At 33.0% G+C, this 19,867-nt stretch overlaps 1 protein-coding gene and 1 long non-coding RNA gene across 2 annotated transcripts in view; one reads left to right on the top strand and one right to left on the bottom strand.

The window, feature by feature from the left end:
* The window catches only part of LOC136823550 (nose resistant to fluoxetine protein 6-like), a 52,985-nt gene that overhangs the window by 14,456 nt on the left and 18,662 nt on the right, over positions 1 to 19,867 (top strand). Inside the window, exons 2-15 of the mRNA XM_067079738.1 lie at positions 4,663 to 5,005; positions 5,422 to 5,552; positions 12,434 to 12,515; positions 12,705 to 12,786; positions 13,217 to 13,431; positions 14,054 to 14,233; positions 14,357 to 14,453; positions 15,191 to 15,298; positions 15,691 to 15,871; positions 16,177 to 16,256; positions 16,861 to 17,007; positions 18,150 to 18,279; positions 18,697 to 18,892; positions 19,532 to 19,674. Coding sequence (XP_066935839.1) covers positions 4,684 to 5,005; positions 5,422 to 5,552; positions 12,434 to 12,515; positions 12,705 to 12,786; positions 13,217 to 13,431; positions 14,054 to 14,233; positions 14,357 to 14,453; positions 15,191 to 15,298; positions 15,691 to 15,871; positions 16,177 to 16,256; positions 16,861 to 17,007; positions 18,150 to 18,279; positions 18,697 to 18,892; positions 19,532 to 19,674 — 2,094 coding nt within the window. The 5' untranslated portion in view covers positions 4,663 to 4,683. The remainder of the gene's footprint in view (positions 1 to 4,662; positions 5,006 to 5,421; positions 5,553 to 12,433; positions 12,516 to 12,704; positions 12,787 to 13,216; positions 13,432 to 14,053; positions 14,234 to 14,356; positions 14,454 to 15,190; positions 15,299 to 15,690; positions 15,872 to 16,176; positions 16,257 to 16,860; positions 17,008 to 18,149; positions 18,280 to 18,696; positions 18,893 to 19,531; positions 19,675 to 19,867) is intronic.
* On the bottom strand, positions 7,361 to 8,729 carry LOC136823552 (uncharacterized). The gene is made up of 2 exons (XR_010849046.1): positions 8,644 to 8,729; positions 7,361 to 8,290 (listed from the first exon to the last, which is right to left on the bottom strand). It is a non-coding gene; the product is annotated as an uncharacterized lncRNA (long non-coding RNA).

Here is a 19,867-nt window from a genome sequence, read left to right on the forward strand (position 1 = left end):
AAGAAGAAAGTAATAAAAATGAAATTTTTTTGTTTATTAAATAAATTGAAAGAAGCTAATGCATTGTAAATAAATAGAGAGTATAAAAGAAAGTTTTTTATGATTAGTTTTGAGGCTTTCTTGTCTGGAGAGAGTTTTTGTGTGTAAGAAAGCAGAGAAATGAACGTCAAAGTGTGGCGTAACATTAACAGAAACTTAGAATCATCATAACTTTTGATTGAGTTATCGAAACTGGACGGAATTTTGGACGCAGCTTCCTCAATATAAAATGCCCCTACTCATTCACATTATACTAGGGGCCTACTTGGTTCAACACGTCATTTAAATCAATCTGACAAATGTGACGAAAGCTGCAGTGAACAGTGAACATCTAAAGCGACCGCCTCGGATATACTTTCTCAGAGAATAACGAACAGGTTTAAGACATTCTAACGAACAGATTTAGGTGAAATTTCCCGGGGGGTTTACTTAGGCAAAATGGATGCAAACCATAAGGGTACCTTTTTTCAGGCCTCACAAGTCTCTCAGAGGGGTACAAATTCATGAGTTAGTCTCTAAAAGGGTCCCAAAATCACGAAAATCGAAAATTTTTCTCCAAAAAGGACACAATCCAGAAATTTTGACCAAAATTTGGTGAAAATCAAACCGAAATTTGGAAAAAATCATCAAAATTTTGTCTCTCAAAGGGTCGATTTTCGGCTCGGACACCCGTCACCTCGTAAACCTAGTACCCCCTGGTGAAATTCCAACATCTATCCCATGTCCACTTTGGACAAATCCAACTTTGTGTTAAACATTTTTTCGTCTGAAGTTTCAGCCAAAATGAGCTTTTCAACCTCTTTGACAGTTTAACAACGAATTAGGTTTCTTGATTGTACTTCCTTCTGATCGTTTTAAGCTTATTGGGCTGACCTTCCAGCGCAGCTGGTTTATTATTATTATATTAGGGATCCTCTCAAAACTACCGAATTTCGGTAAAATGGTTTTCGGTTAGATTCGGCTGTTTGTTTTGGACAATTTTCCCACCCATCGCAGTGAAAGAGGATAAAAAATGCTAAAAAATGATATAAAAAAGTACAGGTTGTAATCCAATTTTCATCGATTTTTTTGCCTTGAAGTTATATCTTTTTTCAAATGCTGTAACGTCAATTTTAACTTCACGTTTCAATGGAAGCGCAATTTTGAAAAAAAAAATCCCTTTATTTTACAAATCACCGACACATATCTACTCATTTAATTTTTAGAAAATGTTTTCTTCTCAAAACCAAACTCACAAATGAATTCAATGTTTTGATTGCAACATTTTCGAATCTTTCGAATGGGTGACGCAATTTGATTGGCAGAAAATAGAACTCGCGCGAAAAACGATACAAGGACTTCATTTTTTAGATGACAAAAAGTGCAACATCAATTCTGCGCGATGATTCGATCTCTTATCTAGCCATTAAAAAAAACCTGGATGTAAAATTCGAATCCATTTTTGCAAACAGAATAATAGAGCGTGACGTAACTTGTAAGAATAAAAAGGTTGCATTGACCAATCAAAACGCCATGATTGACGTTTGCGAACAGAACAATAGAGCAAAAGAATGTTTTCTTCCTGCTTTTATATATGACGTAATGACGTATTCTTGATCTTGTGAGCGCCCTCCCTTTTATCCTTTTACCTTTTTTTTGTTTTGCCCTTTTTGATTTGAACATGAACACAACGATGGAGTGCTATTTTCGAATCGAAAAACAATAACAAAGACATAAGAAACAACTGTGTTGAGAGGTTGATAACAGAGGGAAGAGTGTGGAAATTAAAAAGATAGAAAAAGATAGAAGTACTTTATCGTAGAGAGATCGTGGAATTGTTATCCAAACATTAAGAAACTTAAAGATGATGCGATAATGTGATTCACAAAAGGATTATTCTATCATTTCATAATTTATGATGCCCCTTGGTAGATCAAAATTCCTTAAAGGTAAGAAGAATTATGCAGTCATTGGTTGATTTGACTACGGCTTTTTGAAAATATTTTTTATTCTGTCTTTCAAATCATAAGTAGACAAAGGCTTGTTTGCGCTGTTTTCGATCTACGACCTACGTAAGAAAAAATAATGTTTTGGAAAAAATTCGATTACATTTTGGAATCAAAAGGATTAATTAATCGAATAATAAGAATAAATAGTTGAACCGAGGGGACTAAATAATCGAACTGAGGTGACTAAATAATCGAATTTCGATTGTTGAATAATCAAAGTACTTCGATTTAAGCGAATTTTATTTTTGAGAAGATCCCTTAGTTACTGAATTTATTCTGGTCTTACGTATTCTGGTCTGTAAATTTTTGAATTAGGAAAGGAAAAAAGCAAGATGGCAGCAGATTTAATTAAAAAGCAGTAGATTTTCACTACGAGTCGGAGAACGGCAACGTGACAAAAGTTTTGTGACAATCTGAAATCTAACTTTATCAAACCATCAATGAAAGGTTTTAGCACCATATTATAATGAAATTAAGTGTCATTTAACAAAATTAAGGGCGGAAAGTGGTACGCCAATAAGTACCCCAATTGGTGCACCAATTGGGGTACCATCAGGGGGGGGGGGTCGGTACTAAAATCTCAGACATCATGACATTTAGTGACGTGGTGGTACTGCGAAAAAGCTCAAAAATCATTTTAGTACCATGTGTACTAAAATACCAAAAAGGGTGGTCTTTCGAAAAATCTTCAGAAATCTTTCAAAAATTTTTCCAAATTTTTAAATATTTTTTAAAAATATTTTTATGTTCAGTTTAGTAATAAAATTATATTATTTTGCAGATTGATGCACTAAAGTCGACTAGGTTTGTAACAATGACCCCATTTTGGTAAATTTAAAGCTGTAAAAGGGCAAAAAATGGGTGGTATCTATGTTAAATTGCTCAAAATAATTTTAGTACATGTGTACTAAAATAACATCTTCGAAAATAGGTGGGGGTATGTCAAAAATTAGCGAAAATCCTTTTAGTACTCATGTATGTCTTACATTTTAGTACTGACCCCCCCCTGGTACCATACTTTTTAAAATAACCCCAATATAGGGGAATTGTTTACCGAAAGAAAATTTCGGATAATACAATTGATTAGAGCACCCGTTTTTTGCTTCGTACATTACGGTCCTCAAAATATTATTATTATTATATTGTTATTGTTCGCCAATATATTCTTTTATTTACTTTAAAAAAGAAATTCCTATATTCGTTTATGATTGTTAAAACTGAGAGCAAAATATTTCTTGTGCATTCTTTACTTTCACTCTCTGTTGGAGTTTACTTTTACTTTCATTATCAACATTATGTAAGTTTTTATCATAATTTTACGATCGTAAATATTTGTAGTTCCATTGCTTACTTATTTCTTTTTTGTTGCATAAATTCACCGTAGTAAACAAAAGCGAGAAAAGATTATGCCATTGTTTTAGAATTATGTTATATAATTTAAGTTTTATGATAATTATTAGGAATAATCAGCATACTTTATGCATGGATTGTGAATCGTAGATCGTTAGATCGTGCATCTTAAATTACACCAACCCCTAACTGTTCATATAAGATTTATGTGGGAAACACATATTTGGACTTTGTACCCAATGCTGCACACAAGCACTGAAGGTAGAATCCCGCAATAGCAGGGCAAAAAGCAGTTTTTTTAAGTTTGCAGAAAAACACCACATAGAAGATCTTTCAAATTCAGTATGTGAATAGAGCAAATAGATGTTATATCATTAGCAACAAAAGCAATCTGGGGGTGGAGGTACAGTTGCAATTTCGGTGTCTGTGTTTGCATCTCTACCGGGGACTTATCAAGGTGAAAAAAGGAACCCTAGACCAACAAATGAACAAATTTTCTAAAATTGAGTTTTGAAATTTCCAAGGGGTTAGATATTGATGATTCCTGGCATACTGGTTGTTGAAGATTTCCAAAGAGCTATATAACGTTTCTAGGGAATTATCTTTCCTTTTATTTGGAAAAATACATCAATATTTGTTTTCCCGCATCTCATTGAATGCTTGCCCCCATAGTATTAGTAATGGATTGGGGAATGTGTGAAGCTGAAAAAGTCAAAAAATGATCACTAATGATTTCAATGAATCTATTTATTGACTGAAAAGAAAAGGGACTAAACAAAAAATGGATGGCTAAAACTCCAACATCAGGATTAGAAACTAGGCTAGGCTTTTCTCTTTCACCCCTCTCACAACTAAATTGCTGACTTTAGTTGAATACTTAAATGTAAAAAAAGTTTCTGCCATGAAAAGTTAAATAATAATATCGAAATCTGCATTAAAAAATGAAAGATAGGAAATAAGTATCTACTTATGTTTTGTTTTTTAAGATGTATGTTCTTACAAAGATGACATAAAAAGACAAAAGTTTTTTAGGAGAACGCAATGACCTTTTGAATATAATTATTTAAAATTGAGGAGATCATGCAGAATGATGATACATCAAATATAGACCCAGCAAAACAATGATGAAAAAACTCAAATTTGGAAAAAGTTATTGGATTTTACTTTTAGAAAAATATTAAAAGACTGGCCCTGAGAGGAGACATTTTTTTAAAATTTTTTCTTTGCAATTCGGGTCTAAAAATATTAAATTGCTTTGTTAAAACCTCATTTTAATTTTTTCTAGAGTTGAGTTCAGACCATCAAAATGATGAAGAATCTCCTGTTTATCGGAAGCTTAGTGCTGATCACTAATCTCTGTGACTCTCAAGACTTCCAATACGACCCATTCGCTCACTTAAGCAGACAATATTCGGAAGATTCTTTCAATATCAGCTCAATCAATATTGAGCAGATTCATGATCAACTTCAAACTGTCAATTTAGCCAAACTTTTCCAAAATTTCAACACAGTTTCAGATGAGGCAGCCTGTTTGACAGCGCTGCTCAAATTATTTGCTCCAGTGCTAGCAATTAAACATTGGACTCCTGAGGCAATTCTTAATCTCCTCAGTCAACCTGTTGGCAAAGGTAAGTCTGTTTCAGTTTTTAAGAATTGATTGTATCAGGGTCAAGATTTGGAACAATTGTTTTAGAATACAGAGCCTTAGTAAACTTTTGAGTAGGTTCAATCACAAAATTTCTGAGCTGTATGTTATGATAATTATTTGTTACCCAGTGCTAAAAGTTCATCCAACTCAGATTTTGACCTCAACCAAATTTAGAAACATTACTCTGTCAGAATTAGTGAAATTTCATTAAAACTTTACACAATTTAGTGTATTCTTAATGTCTAGTCCATTTTCCTTCCTTGCTTTGACAATAATTTACCAGCTTTATAGTTAAAATCCTTTTGTTCGGATGAAACATTTACATAGAATATTTTGATTGATAAAACCCATTTAAAATCCTAGTAGTACAAAACACTTTCCATTTTTTTATCTTAGTACTTGATTCTTGGGGAAAACCACCATCTCGCATTCTGTCTGGCAACTTGGTGTGGCTTGGTGCTTATGATGAATGTGTAGCAGTAGATGACATGAAATATTGTTCATCCTCGATGGCACTTGGAGGAAAGGTGAGTCTTTTGAAAAGGAGATTTCAACAATTTCTAAGGAAAAAGAAAGAAAATAATTGTTTCTCCAGGGGGGGGGTACATGTTCAGTGTAGTGACCCATGGCCGGTGGGGTGGTGGTTTTTCGAAGTTATTTCCATTTAGTACATGGTAGTAAAAAGGGTGGTCTCATAAAAAAGATCCCAGAAAAAATTACTACCATGTACTAAATTAGGTGGTACCAAAGTAAACTTGAATTTTAAAGGATAGTACAATGTAGTATATTCAGCTAGATTTGATCAAACCAAATCGAAAAACTGCCAGTTGTATTATCGTACTGCACTGTACTGCATGTGCCATAACTAAAATCTTTCTTTCTTCTTTCTTTCTTTCTTTGTTTATTTTTCTCTTTCTTTCTTTTTGTTATGTTTAGAAATTTCAATTTCGAATGTTTGAAATATTCGAATTTCGAATGTTTACATAAATCAGTGCTGATTTCGCCGTGACATTTAATATTATTGAAGGACTTACTTATTCAAAACGTAAAATAGTCATTAACTCAAGAAATGATTTTCAATAGGTTTACCGTATTACTTCGAATAAACGCCCCTTTGAATAAACGCCCCCTCGAATAAACGCCTCCTTGGAATGGACGCCCTCTCTAGTGGAGGGGCGTTTATTAGAAACTTATGACTTTCAATACAGATTTTAGTCATTTCTTGTAACCAGAGCAGTTCTCGATGCAATTTTAATCCTTAAACCAAAGAAGTTTTGCACTAAAATCCTGATAAAGAACTAAAACAAAGAAAGGGCATAGTTGCTGTAAATATTCGACTTTAGACTAAATAATAAAAAAAAACGCCCCCTTCTTTTAAACGCCCCTCTTAAAATTGAAATTTTTTTCGAAGTAATACGGTAAGTAGGTTCAAGGAGCCAGCGAAAGCTTTTCTATCCCAAAATTTTAGAAAAAAAATCATGGTTAGTATCAATGACTGCATTTGTTATTGCTTTTCAGTACTTTTTCAAAAGAACCAGAAAGAATGGTTATTTGTATTAAAAATAAAGACAAAGTAAATGGTACAGGTGTGGTTAGTTACCTGCAGCGTATTAAAAGGGTGTTGTAAAGATTCAAAATAGGTGATGGTAGCCACTACAGGGTATTAAAAGGGTGGTATGAGGATTGAAATGGGTGGTGCTAGCTACTACAGGTTACTAAAAGGGTCTGAAGGGTGGTATAGGGATTTATATGGGCGGTGAAACACTGTGTCGTCAAACCAGAAAATTGTCGTTTCAGTTAATTTTCTGAATATAAACGAGATTCAAGGATCTTTTACTAAAATAGCAAGTTTTTCGGAGTAAATTTTCAATTTGTTCAATTGATTCCTAAGAATCGATGAGAGTCGAGAAAGGCTAGGAAAAAACAAAAAAGAACTGTCATTTTACTTACCAAATTTAATATCTACAACATTTCAGTAAAACAAAGTCTAAGATGGCAGATCTTACTATTAAAAATTAAAATGTCCCCCAAAGGAAAACAACTTGAATTTTAGGTCAGAATTCAAATAAATAAAACAAATCAGCATTCCTTGTTATATTTTTCAAAAGAAATTTCGAAATTCTGAAAAGTCTGGTAAAATTCGGAATTCCGGAAATTAAAATAATTCTGAATTTTGAAAAATAAAAAACAATTCGGAATTCCGAAAAATCGAAAAATTCGGAATTCCGAAAAATAAAAAAATCGTAATTTCGAAAAATAAAAAATTCGGAATTCCGAAAAATTAACATCCGGATTAACATTAAAAATTACTACACTTGAAGATGCTGTTGAAATCTTTGGACAGTAATATGCTTGTAGTTCTTTTCAACAATATAATAAGATATCTATTTATATAAAACAATATTCAAAAGTATAATTAGCTTCTAAATTGTTCTAGAAATAACTAGAAATAACAAAATATCCAAACACTTCCCATATTTTCTAAATTTGACGAACAAATTTGGTCATTGTCGTCAGGGATCATAAAATTTTTTATACCTTGAATCACTTAGCATAGAGAATTCAAGTCGAATTTTGCTACGCCACTCATATCTTAGAAAATAATAGCTTGCATGCTTTTGAATTTTAGGTTATTTAGGTTAACTTTCAAGAACACCTGTACAAGTTCTTTTTTTAAGAACATCCAAAATTTTGGAGCCTTTGGATAATCTTAACTTTTAAAGCCTAAAATTATTCTTAATATGTTCTTATTTTCCCAATTTCGCGTTTATTTTTGTCCATTTCGAAATCGGGCGTTTTAGAATCCGCAAACCCTTAAAATGTTCTTAGCATGTTTTGAGCATTTTGGCCATCGAAGCCTTATGTTCTTATATAGATTGTTCTTACAAAAAACGTGTACTAACATAAGAATTCTGACAGCCTTTGAGAGTGCATTAGTTCAGGCTTAGTTTTCTAAGTAATAATGTTTGAACATTTCCAACAATTCAAGAATCAAATGTGGAGCAAGATCGTTGTTTGTTATTAGCCAGCTTGTACCCATCACACGCCGTTTTTATTGTCACTACATATCCAAGAGTTTATAAGAAACACGACGATCGAGAATTGGCTAGGTTGTAATTAACGTCGAGGAATCTTTGATCATAATCGTTTCAATTCTTCCAGATTTTTTTTCGTTAGAAGGGGTGATCGGGACAGACATCGATTTCGGTTACAGTATTAGTCAATTCGGAAATGGGCATTTTGGATGTGCGTGTTGACATATCAGCTGTAACGAAAAATGAACATTATTAAATGATTAGTATTTGTGTGCACTTCATGCTGTATCCAAAATGTCTGAAGAAATTTGACAATGTATTTCCTCGATGTGTTTGGGTACGCAATTTTACACAGCAATCAAGCAATCATGCCAATGCAAAGAAAAAGTTAACAAAGTCAGAACATGGTTTGTCAAATTTCTTCAAAGAAATTTATTGCAAATCTCGATTAAAAACTTTTTATGAATTACTACAGAGAAATCAGGTTTTTCTTAACAAAATCTTTTCAAATTTACGAACCGGTACAACCACAAGTACTTAAAAAAGGTGAATATATGAAATAAATTATAAATTACGATCTTACCATTTTTCTTCAGATGCTAAAATGTTATCTTTTCTTGAAATTCATTTTCATATCACAGCTACACATCAATCTTTCGTGGCTGATAGTAATAAGCAAGAGCTCTTTTTTCAGTTGATTAGATTAAAAATATAATTCTCAATAACCCCCTGTTTTTATCATCCTCTCAGCTATTATGTGCATATAAGTTCAAACTATGACAGGGGGTAACTAAAAATTCTTTATTAATAACAAAAGGCTCTGTTAACGAAATTTTTGACGCCTTCGCAAAAGAATACAATGAATCACGAAAAAATTAGCTTGTGTGAAGAAACCAATTAATTTAATTGAATTTTAAAATCATTCCGAAATACTTCAAAGTATCATAGGTGACAAAATTTTTTTTTCTTTTCTTTCTCGAAAAACAGAAGATATGAGTTTAATCATGAGGTTTCATTTACGAAAAAAGTTGCTGAAATACTGAATGTATAAAAGTATAAGAGCAAAAGAAGATATGATATCAGAGCGGGTTAGAGCGCCAGCATGTTTAAAAAGTCTGCTCTCGTGGATTCAGCCTTTTTAATGACAGCGAGGTAGTCAGAGCTGTGTTTTTATCGAAGAAAACATGCTATCAATAAGAGTTCCATCTAGAGCTTCGACTGAAGTACTGTCCCACCATCAAGAAAATAGATAATAACAAACACCAGAGATGGCAAGCCGATGACGAACAGAATAACTGCTGTAAGTTTTCTCGTCACACTGCACATATTTATCACACCTTAGTAATTTTAAAAAGAATTCAGAATGCAGCGCAAACAGCGAATGCTGGACGTTTTATTTTATTTTGAGAGCTTTTTGATTGCACACAAAATTATTGAATGCTAGAAGGATGTGAAACTGTACAAGTGAAACATTAACTCTTTCTTTTTTAAGGTAAATGTTGGGACTTGCGCACGTTCACAGCTGAATAGCGCTGACAAAACTGTGCTATAAAAGCAGCATCTGAACGAGTATTGAAGAAAATGCTGACTAATGTGAATTATTGGAAAGATTTCAATGAAGAGGTGGTCATGCAAAGGAAAGATCAATAAGTTTTTGCTATTACAAATGGTGAATACTACCGAAAGCAAATTACAGGATTTAAGAAAGCATAGAGGTATAAAGAAAGACAGGAGATGAATTTGTCGGTAATTGGTCGTTTAAGTCTTTTGATTTCTTTTATGTAATAAATCAAAAGAAATTCTAGGCTCGCCCGATGAAATGCGACTTTTTAGTAGAACTCAAGTTTGCTCTGAACATTCTTACTATCAGCATCGAAGATTTCTAGCCTTCTAATATACGAGAATAAAATAAAATTTAGCTCCACGAAATAAGTTTGCGTTCAATTTTGTCATCCATTAAATTTTGTTTTGAAAAGATATTTTCTCAAGCCAGAAAATAAAAAGTTCTTTATAAGCACACACAATTTCAGACCCAATTTGTAGACAAAAAGTCGCTGGAGAATTTTGGAGGAAAGTATTAAGCAATAGAGTTCACCTTGAAGAAAATGTTCATCGAAAAATCTTGTCATTTGATGAAGGATTGCAAAGTTTACAGGCCCTTTTTTAATCCAAATATTTTCTTACGCCAATGTCAGAAACAATGAATCTCGTCTCATCTTATTTCCAACACTTAAGTTAGCCAATAAGATTTCACCTATCAACAAAAGAGCTCATTAAAAATGCACGATATATGAGATTATGAGCATGCATACCTCGTATTTTTTTTAATCGTAGGGCGAGCATGGTTACAATAGCATACTTCTCCTGTTTCTTTATACCTCCATGAAGAAAGTAATACACGATGAATTCAAAGAGACTCCTGTCAAGTACAACAACCTATACATCACATCAGATAATACTTTGTAAATACCCTAACTATCAGCAGTAATATTGGTATTGCAGTTACATCGTCTTAATCTGAATCTTAATTTCCAATTTTTTCGGAATTCCGAGTTTTTATGATTTTTCGGAATTCCGAATTTTTATGATTTTTTCGAAATTTCTAATCTTTTTTATTTTTCGGAATTCCGAATTTTTACTATTTTTTCGGAATTCCGAATGCTTCTGACTTTTCGAAATTCTGAATATTTCCAATTTTTCGGAATTCCTAATTTTTCTAATCATAATGTTTCCTAAACTTTTCAATTTTCGGAATTCCGAATTCTTCACCTCTAAGAATTTCATTTTTTTTATCTTACTTTCAAATTTTGGTAGATTTCACTCCTGAATATCTTTGAGTTATGGTGAAAATTTTTGATTATATTATAGAAACTATTTTAGTACTTTCTTCAACATAATTCTTCATTTGTGAATTATTAGTAAAGCTTTACCTTTTTTATCTATTCAACTCAGAAAAGAATTACACCAATTAGCACAGTGTTCACTCTTTGTAAAAAAATTAACGAATCTTCAATCCGCTACTTTTTTTATTAGAATTATGACTTGAAAAGAGTATTAGAGTCAGATTTGCATATTTCTATGAGAAAGTACCTTAATTTTTAATGTCTATTCAGATTAATTTCTTAAGACAATTATTCAAGCTGAACATCCGTCAAAAGTATAACTTAAATCCGAGTCTTAATTCAAGTATTCTTAGGTTGATCTTCTTCGATTTTCAGAAGCAGTAAAATAAATAGGAGTCGATTAGACTTCCTTTATTCTGTGCCGACTTTTCACAGTAGTATAGAAACAAATGGATACATTTTTCCTACATTTTTAGAAACGACAATTTTCTGGTTTGACGACACAGTGTTGTGATATCTACTACAAGGTACTAAAGGGTGGTATAAGGATTCGAATTGGTGGTAATAGCTACTACATGGTAGTAAAAGGGGTGGTCCCCTAAAAAAAATCCCAGAAAAAACTAGTACCATGTACTAAAAAAGGGTGGTGGTCCCAAATTTTTTAAAAATTACCGAAAATCAGGTTATTACCCCATGGGTTACTACACTGAACATGTACCCCCCCCCTGGTTTCTCTGTTTAAAAGATTTTCTGTTTTAGATGGAGACCTTTTAATGAAGTAAAGCTTTGTGTCATGAGGCATTCAAAATTAATTTATACAGTATATACTATATAAATGTGGCCCCCAAAACGTTTATCTAAATTGAAATCTTTCTAGTGAATTCAGAAAATAGGGAAAGTTAAAAAATTTTCTTGTGAATTAAGCTTCAACATGTCTAGTTTCTTTCCCAAAAGATAATTTTCTTTTAGAATAAAGGTTTTTGTAAGATTTTTTTCCAGTCAGAGTCACATTCTTCTAATGTCCCCTAAAACGGAGGTTTGGTTTTTTTGAAATATCAAAAAGCATAGCACCGACATCAAATTACTATCAATAGGTATGAAACCAATGCTTTACGACTTAAAAAAGTCAACATTTACTTTTCTCTTTATCTTTATACAAATAGTTGTCAAAACGTAGGTTAGTAGCCCCCAAAACGTCGATTCTAATTTTTGAAAAAACAACGAAGAAGAAAATTAGCCAAGTTAAAAATGCAATTTTGGTATTTCTCTTTTTTCGGACTCAAGAGAAATGTGTTATGATTGAATCTAAAGCTTTTCCAGGTTTTAAAGTACGAACATGAAACCTCCGTTTTGGGGGCCATATACTGTACATAATAAAATCCATCTAACTTTGCTTGACTTATTCCTGCTTAGTCACCATGTTTGGTTTTAGGTGGGTGCTAGTGACCTGATGAAATATTTTTAACATAGTAATCTTTCTATTTGAATATTTCCTTTCTCTTAATTTTTATTTCGTTTACTTTTTTACAGTATCCTGGTCGATTTGGATTTTGCTTTCCAAAAATTTGTTCAGCAAACGATTTGTCTCCTATTATTGCTTTATTGAATAATCGTAAGATTTATTTTCTATTTTTTATTTTTTTAAATGATTAGGAAAATAAAATGTCAATTTTTATTAGCCAGTCACAATGAGCAGTCAATATTTTCCGAAAGTTCTTTATTCACGAAACATAGTAAATAATTAACTCTTTGGAATATTATTTGTTTAAACAAAGTTGTAACTTCTTTTCGCAATTTTCAGAAACAAAAGGAGCTTTGGTATTTGGCAAAGACTTGACTTGTGAGAAAGAAAATTCCTATGATGGTGTTACAAAATTTGCATTGTAAGTTCCAACAAAGTCTCTGACAAGCATATTTCTCAATAAGACACATTCATGGTTTCAGCCCCCCCCCCAGTAATCTGAAGGGCACCTAGGCCAAAAGTGTCAATTCAAAAAAATTATCGGCTGAATAGGGGTACCTAACTCAAGGCAATTTTTCAAGGGGACTTATACTCGTTGGTGGCACCATATGCTTCAATGGGGGCACCTGAAAAGTGGGCTGAAACCATAATTTTGCTCTTGGTAAATCTTGTATAGTAGGATGGTCTCAGTATATTTCTTTGTAGTAAAGGATGTAGCTGATGTTAGCTGTCCAAGTATCAGAATTTGAATCTCATTATTTTCTTAAGTGGAAGATTATTTCTGGTTTAATTAATGTTAATGTTACTTGATTTTTACTTACTATTCCATATCCTTTTCCTTTCACTTTTAGTGTAGTATGTGGCCTTTTGCTTGCTTTGAGTTTGATGGGTACCTGTTATGACGTCATAAAAAAACTTCGTAAAACTCCTTACAATAACTTGACAGAAGAGGACAATCATATTAATCAAAATGGTGACGTCTCAGTGCTTTCTAGCAGTGTTAGTAAATCGGAATTGCCAAAAGAAGATAGTGTTGAGACTATGCGAGTCAATGGGCCAAATCAAAGTATGCTTTTTTATTAACACAATGCGCTTGACCTTTTGAAATGATTTCCAAGATAATGATGAAATTCTTTTCATCTAAAGATACATTTCTAAAACACTACAATACAACAATATTGTTCACCATTTTGAATGTTTTCTGTGCTTTTGCCAGTGATATATACAGCCAATTCGATTGACTTCAAAATTTGCCATACTCACCAACTTTGCCAAATCCATAATTTCAATGTCAAAAGATCACAGTCTTGTGGCAAAACCTTACACTGCTACTCTGCCATTTTGATTTCTGTTTTGTGATGCTTTGTCAGCAGTTTTCTCTTGGCGTTTGTAAAGCGCAAAGTGTTTATACGCGCAGGCTATTTTTTTAACCAATCAATTTGCCGATCGGCATTGTTTTGCTTTGTCATTGGAAGGTGTTCTATTTTATCTTTCATAAATCTTTGCCAAAAGTGGCAAAAAGAATGCCAGATTCACCACATCTTTTTTATTTGACACTTTTGGTGCTCAAATTATGCCACAATTTTCTGTGATTTTGCCAGTGATTTATTTACATTTTAGTGATGTATACATTGGAAAACAATTGAAGAGATTTTATGATGTCTCACTTCTTTTGCTTTTGTTTTTAGAATTCAGTGTCATCCATGACTTTTTGATGGCATTCTCCATCCCTAAAAACATAACAGCAATCTTATCAACAGAATCACCAAAAGGGGCTATTGGATCAATCAATGGAATAAGAGTTCTCAGCATAACATGGGTGCTAATTGGACACGGATATGTGTTTGGTGCAAGTGTTTTTAGATTTGGTAATGATAGCCGTTTCATAATGAAGGTTTATCCTTATTTAAATTTCTTCCTTAATTTCTAATAGCATTACTATATATTCGATGCTTCTAATTCTAAATTCCTAAAAATTGTTTTTTGTTTAGATAATATTCTTCCAGTGTCGAACGAATTGATGCATAGTTTTGCATTCATGGCCATTTCCAACGCAACTTTCTCAGTGGATTCCTTCTTTCTACTCAGGTACATTTAACTTGTTGAAATTTCTCTTTTACTTTATCTATCAGCTATGTGTCCTGATGTGTCATAGATCACTTTACATATTCGGTCATTATGGGTGTCACCCCTTGATAGCTACGGCGTAGACCTACCTTAAAAAATAATATTCCCAAATTCCTTTGTTTTCACCCAGTCGCAGTTTTCTCAAACATTTCAACCTTTTTACAATTTTGTTTAAAAATTCTCTCTATTTAAACTTTTCTACACTTGAACAATCTAAAATAATTTATCTGTAGCTCCTACTAGAGTCATATAGCGCAGTATACCCTGCTTTAATTCAAAAGAAAAGACGAGAGAGAAATCATGAAAAGAACCAAAAACTTTTTTTTCGGCCGCCAGCTTGACTCTTTTTACCGTCACCTGGTGGATAAGAAACTAAATAATTTTACAGTTGGTCTAAGATATGTTACAATAACGAGGGTACTGAAAATGCACAGCTTATTTGGGGGACCTAGCTTGGATGAGCCAAAACTACATCACTGAGATTGGTTGCCAAATAATTTTTTTATAGTTAACTTCTAGATTTCATAGCATTAAAGGAGAGCTTTCGGCTACGGTTGAGGGTTCAACCCCCAGCCAGGTCATACCAAGGACTCACATAATAATTTGGTACTTTAAAAAGGTTCATCAGTTGTGGAACTTCTAATTCTTTCTTTGCAAATCAAAAATTCATTAAAATACCTCCATTTTTTTGTTTGTAGTGGACTTTTGGTTGGTTATTTGACCATTCGAAGATTGGACAAACTACCCATGACAACTAGCAAATTGATTGCACTATTTGCCAAGTCAAATTTACATCGTTACATCAGGTGTTTATAACTCATTGTTTTCTTAATTGTTGATCATTTTGTTTAGCAAGTAAGCCAAAGTACACCACTCTTTCAGTAACCCAGGTCGGGTTTAGAAGCTCACTAGGGTGGTAAAGAAAATAACAGGGTTTCACTGGGGTAGATTTTTTGGTAAGTTTTCTCTTCGGACAGATATAACAGGTTATTATTTCTCTAAAGAACTGCTTTCTAAAATCTCAAAATCAAATAAATCCACAAAGGTGAAACAATCCTCAGGAATCTTTGTACTTAAAAATTGAAGCCTTTTATCTGATGCTTTTCAAATTAACATTCACAATTTAATAAATTTAGCTCAAAGAAAGTCCTCGCCCTCATCATCTGAGAGTTTTTATACATTTTCCTTCTTCTTCCAGGTTGACCCCATCTTTGATGTTTGTGATGCTCATTTGGTCAAGCTTCTATCCACGAATGATCACTGGTCCAAATAAGATGTTTTTTCAAGATTCATCAAACTGGAATAAAAATTGTGAAAAATACTGGTGGAGTAATATATTGTACATCAATAATTTCTGGCCAACAGACTTTAATGCTGAGGTAAAGAATTGTTTTTTTTTCGAGTTTGAGACTTATTATTAGCCACAAAGATAAAATTTAAATAGAATATCCCAATAAATGACTTTTTAGATAGTATTTTTGGTTTTCATTAATTTATTACCCATTCCAGAAAAAATTGAAAATTTGAAAAAGTCTTGTCTCAACACAAATTATTTTAAGTTTATTTTAGATTTGAAACTTTAACTACCAACTACTAAGTAAGAAAAAATACCAAAATGTGAAGGTTGGTTGGCTGGCTACTTTCAAAATATTAAAGTTTTTTGTTCTAATTTTTTTCTTTTCAGTGTATTGCATGGGTATGGTACTTGGCAAATGACATGCAATTCTACATTCTTTCTCCTTTCATCTTGGTTCCAATGCTCATGTAAGATTCTATACCTTTCACTTTGTTTTTCCTAAACAAGAAAGATTAAACTATGCCTATTCTTTTTTAAATGTTTTCTCAACTTCAGTTGAGCTAATGTGTAGAACCTAAGAATTTCTGTCTGTGTGTTGTTTTTGTGTATGTCCTAAAACTTGGGGGCAGCCTGAAGACCTCAAAAGTGGCTGGATTTATCCGAAATATGGCAGACTTTTTTCTTGGATGAATATCTAGGGAAATTTTTCTGGGTGAAGAAGAAAATTTTAGTGCAGTGTGTTGAGCATATGCGCGGCCATTTTATTATTGCTTCCACACACACAATGAATAGAAGACATTTTTAACTGCAGTGGTTTTGTCTGTGTAAATATAAGGAAGTTGCTGATTTCAAATTTGCGTAAATAATATTTTAATTTGTTTTTTAAAGGACTGAAAATATGAGTCGAACCAGAATCTATTTTGGTCGGATATTTCATCAATTGGGTTGGACAATGTCAGATGTCCGACTGTTATTTCAGGCCCTATAAGAATCATGAAAACTCAAAAGACCAAGAAGATGTATTTCATATTTTCTCATCTACTTTTTACAAAATTACCTTTTCACTTACAGTCTTGAGCGTCGATTCACCAACTCAGCTATCAGTAAAAGATTGTTTCCAATATTGTACATTGGAGCATGGACCTGTGTCTCTCTTATCATCACCGCAATCATCTATCAAGTGTATAACCTTCCCGCTATCGGTCAAAACCCTAAAAGGTATGTTTAGTATAGGTGGCGGTAGTTAGCATAAATTCTTCAGTTTTCAATCAAAGGTCTAGCTGCTATGGTGAATTTATTTATATTAAATTCCTATTTTGATAATAATATTTTCTTAACAAAAAGAATTGAAAATACAATTTTGTATAGGGGTATCTATAAAGTAAGTAAGTCTTAGTCAAAGCGATTTTTCCACTTTCACACAAATACCTTTTTTTCACAAAAATATATTTTGGTTAAATTTAGGTTGCATACCTTTTAATGTTCAAAACCAAAAAACTGAAACTGTTTCACTAAAATGCAAATGGTTTGGGTTTGTTTACCTAAACAAAGAAGCTGTTAAATTGCTAATTCGATTTCTAGGATCTTGCCTGAAGTCACAGCAACAAATTTCAAAATGGTAGCCCAGCGCTTTTAGTGAACCAGCGTAAGCAAAGTGTAGTGCTTGGTTAGAATAATGGTTTAGCAAAACAAAAAATCAAATGGTACAGTTTGTTTGCTAAACCTTCGGTTTAGCGAACGAAGAAAACACAGAAAATAAACTGTTGGCTTTGATCGTCTGTTTAGGTAAACTTTTAAATGAATCGATGCGTTCGCTAAACCCTCTGTTTCACTTTTTGGGGTTTTTGGCTAAATGGTATGCACCCTTAGTACTTTCCTTTAAAAAGCTGCACTTTAAAAATTGGAAAAGTGGGTTGGTCTAAAAAGCAGGGTAGCCTAAAAACTTATAAACAGTTATATGCCTATATAGGCCTAAAACGACCAAAAAGACCAAAAACAGCTAAAAATGTCCAAATTTACACTGTTGTAATTTTTTATGATATATGATGTATAACTTTCTAATATAGCTTAAGGATGCTGAGAAAATACTCAAAAACTTAAGTGTCCACATACTTTAAAGTTTTTAATTTTTTACTCTGGTCTGTGACTCCACAACTAGGCGAATTCGATATCCAAATTGGCTACAACAATTGGCTGCCCTGCTTTTTAGACCAACCCAAATAAGTATTGTTCTCTCAAGAGCGCTGAAAAGCATTTTGTTACTCGCCTTGAAACTTTAAAACAACTTTTTTTGATGCTCCAAGGAATCGGATTTTAGGAACACAAATTTAACATTACAATCTTAATTTTTTTTATTTCAGGGCTAGCAGTAATGAAGGTCAAAATAAAGTTTATGGCAAACCGTACACAAGAATTACACCGTATCTGGTCGGTATTGTCTTGGGTTATCTTTTCTCAAGGCGATTGTTTGTCAACGATAAAATGAAAAAGGTAAACAATAATTTACAGACCAATAAAAAGGTCTCTTTTTAATATGACCACTCTTATACTAAAGATAACTAGGTTAGGAGATTCCTTTGCGTCAGTTTTTTTCTCCACCTTTTTTGCCTAAAGAAAAGATTACTTCATAAAAAAAAAATTGAAGGAAGTTCAACTTTTTTCAACCATTACATCAATGTTGACCAATGGAAGATGCTTTACTTTTCAACCGACCAATGTCCTTAGAAAAGCGTTAAAAAGTTTTCGCTCGTTTTGCGCGAAAGTGGAAACCGGCCTTTAAGGACGTGCAAGCGCGTGGTTGTTCCCATTTGAAACTTGTTGTTGTTTTGGTCTATTTCAGGGCTTTGACGCATTTTTCAAGTTTTTACAAGTCAAGTCGACTGACTCTCTTTCTCTTAATATTTTCAGGCTTTTGTCTTTTTTGGATGGGTATGTGCATTCATAATTGGTTTGCTTGTCATCTACGGGCCATACTGGAAAGCCGTTCAACCTGGAGCAACGTTCTTCAACGACTTTCAAAGGACTATGTACGGAACATTCATGCGATTCGCTTGGGCTGTTGCGTTAGCTTGGGTTGTGTACGCCTGTCATAATGGCTCTGGAGGTTTGTACCTTTTTCTCATATTAACTAGCATGCTTTTGAAAGTTTGGCCGAATAATACTACTAAACGTTGAAACTATCCAAATAATGTGAACTAAATAAAGTTAATGACAGAAAAAAGCTAAATTTAAAATTTCAAAGTATCTTCTACTAAAAACATTTTGTCAATTGTTGTTGTTGTTGTTCGTGTGTCAGGCATTTATCAAAGTTCAACAAAAGAAACTGTTAATGTAATATAATTATTGTAATCATAAAAAATACTGACTCCTCATTTAATATTGTGTCACATATAGTACTGTTTTCTCTCCTCAAAAGAAAGTTTTACTCAGAGATTCTCATAAACCAGGGAAAAAGTTGCTAAAAAGCTCAACCCTGTGATTAACCGTCATCGATTGTAAAGATGTCATTCCTCAAAATTTAAATGTTATTTCAGTGCCGTAGGAAGCATTTCCATATTGGGGGGGGCTGAAGTTTAGCTCTAGATTGCTTGAAAATGCACTCAATTGTGACAATTATGACAAATTAAAAAAGAAAAACTTTGCATTTTGCAAAATAACCATTTTTGAAAAAATTATTAGGGGGGCATAGCCCCCCCCCTTGCTCCCCCAGTTGCTACAGCACTGTATTTTCATTTGTTTTTAGGGTTCATCGATTCTTTCCTGTCTTGGAAAGTATGGATTCCGTTGAGTCGACTGACGTACGGAGTTTATCTGCTTCATATCCTCGTCATTTATTACTTCTTCGCAAGCAGAGAAACGGTCTTCCATTACCAACATAATTTGTTTGTAAGTTTTTTATTTAAATACCTTATCGGGAAAAACTTCGTCGGGAAAATTTTCGTCGGGGAAAATTTTTTTCGGGGAAAAATATTCGTCACTTGCTGGTTTTGGTAAACGCATTAAGGCCAGGAAAAATTTTCGTCGGGGAAAAATATTTGTCACTTGGCCAAAATTTCGTCACTTTTCCCCGACGAAATTT

This window comes from Clytia hemisphaerica, unplaced genomic scaffold, assembly GCF_902728285.1.
Source record: "Clytia hemisphaerica strain Z4C2 unplaced genomic scaffold, Clytia hemisphaerica genome assembly, whole genome shotgun sequence".
Classification (NCBI taxonomy): domain Eukaryota; kingdom Metazoa; phylum Cnidaria; class Hydrozoa; order Leptothecata; family Clytiidae; genus Clytia; species Clytia hemisphaerica.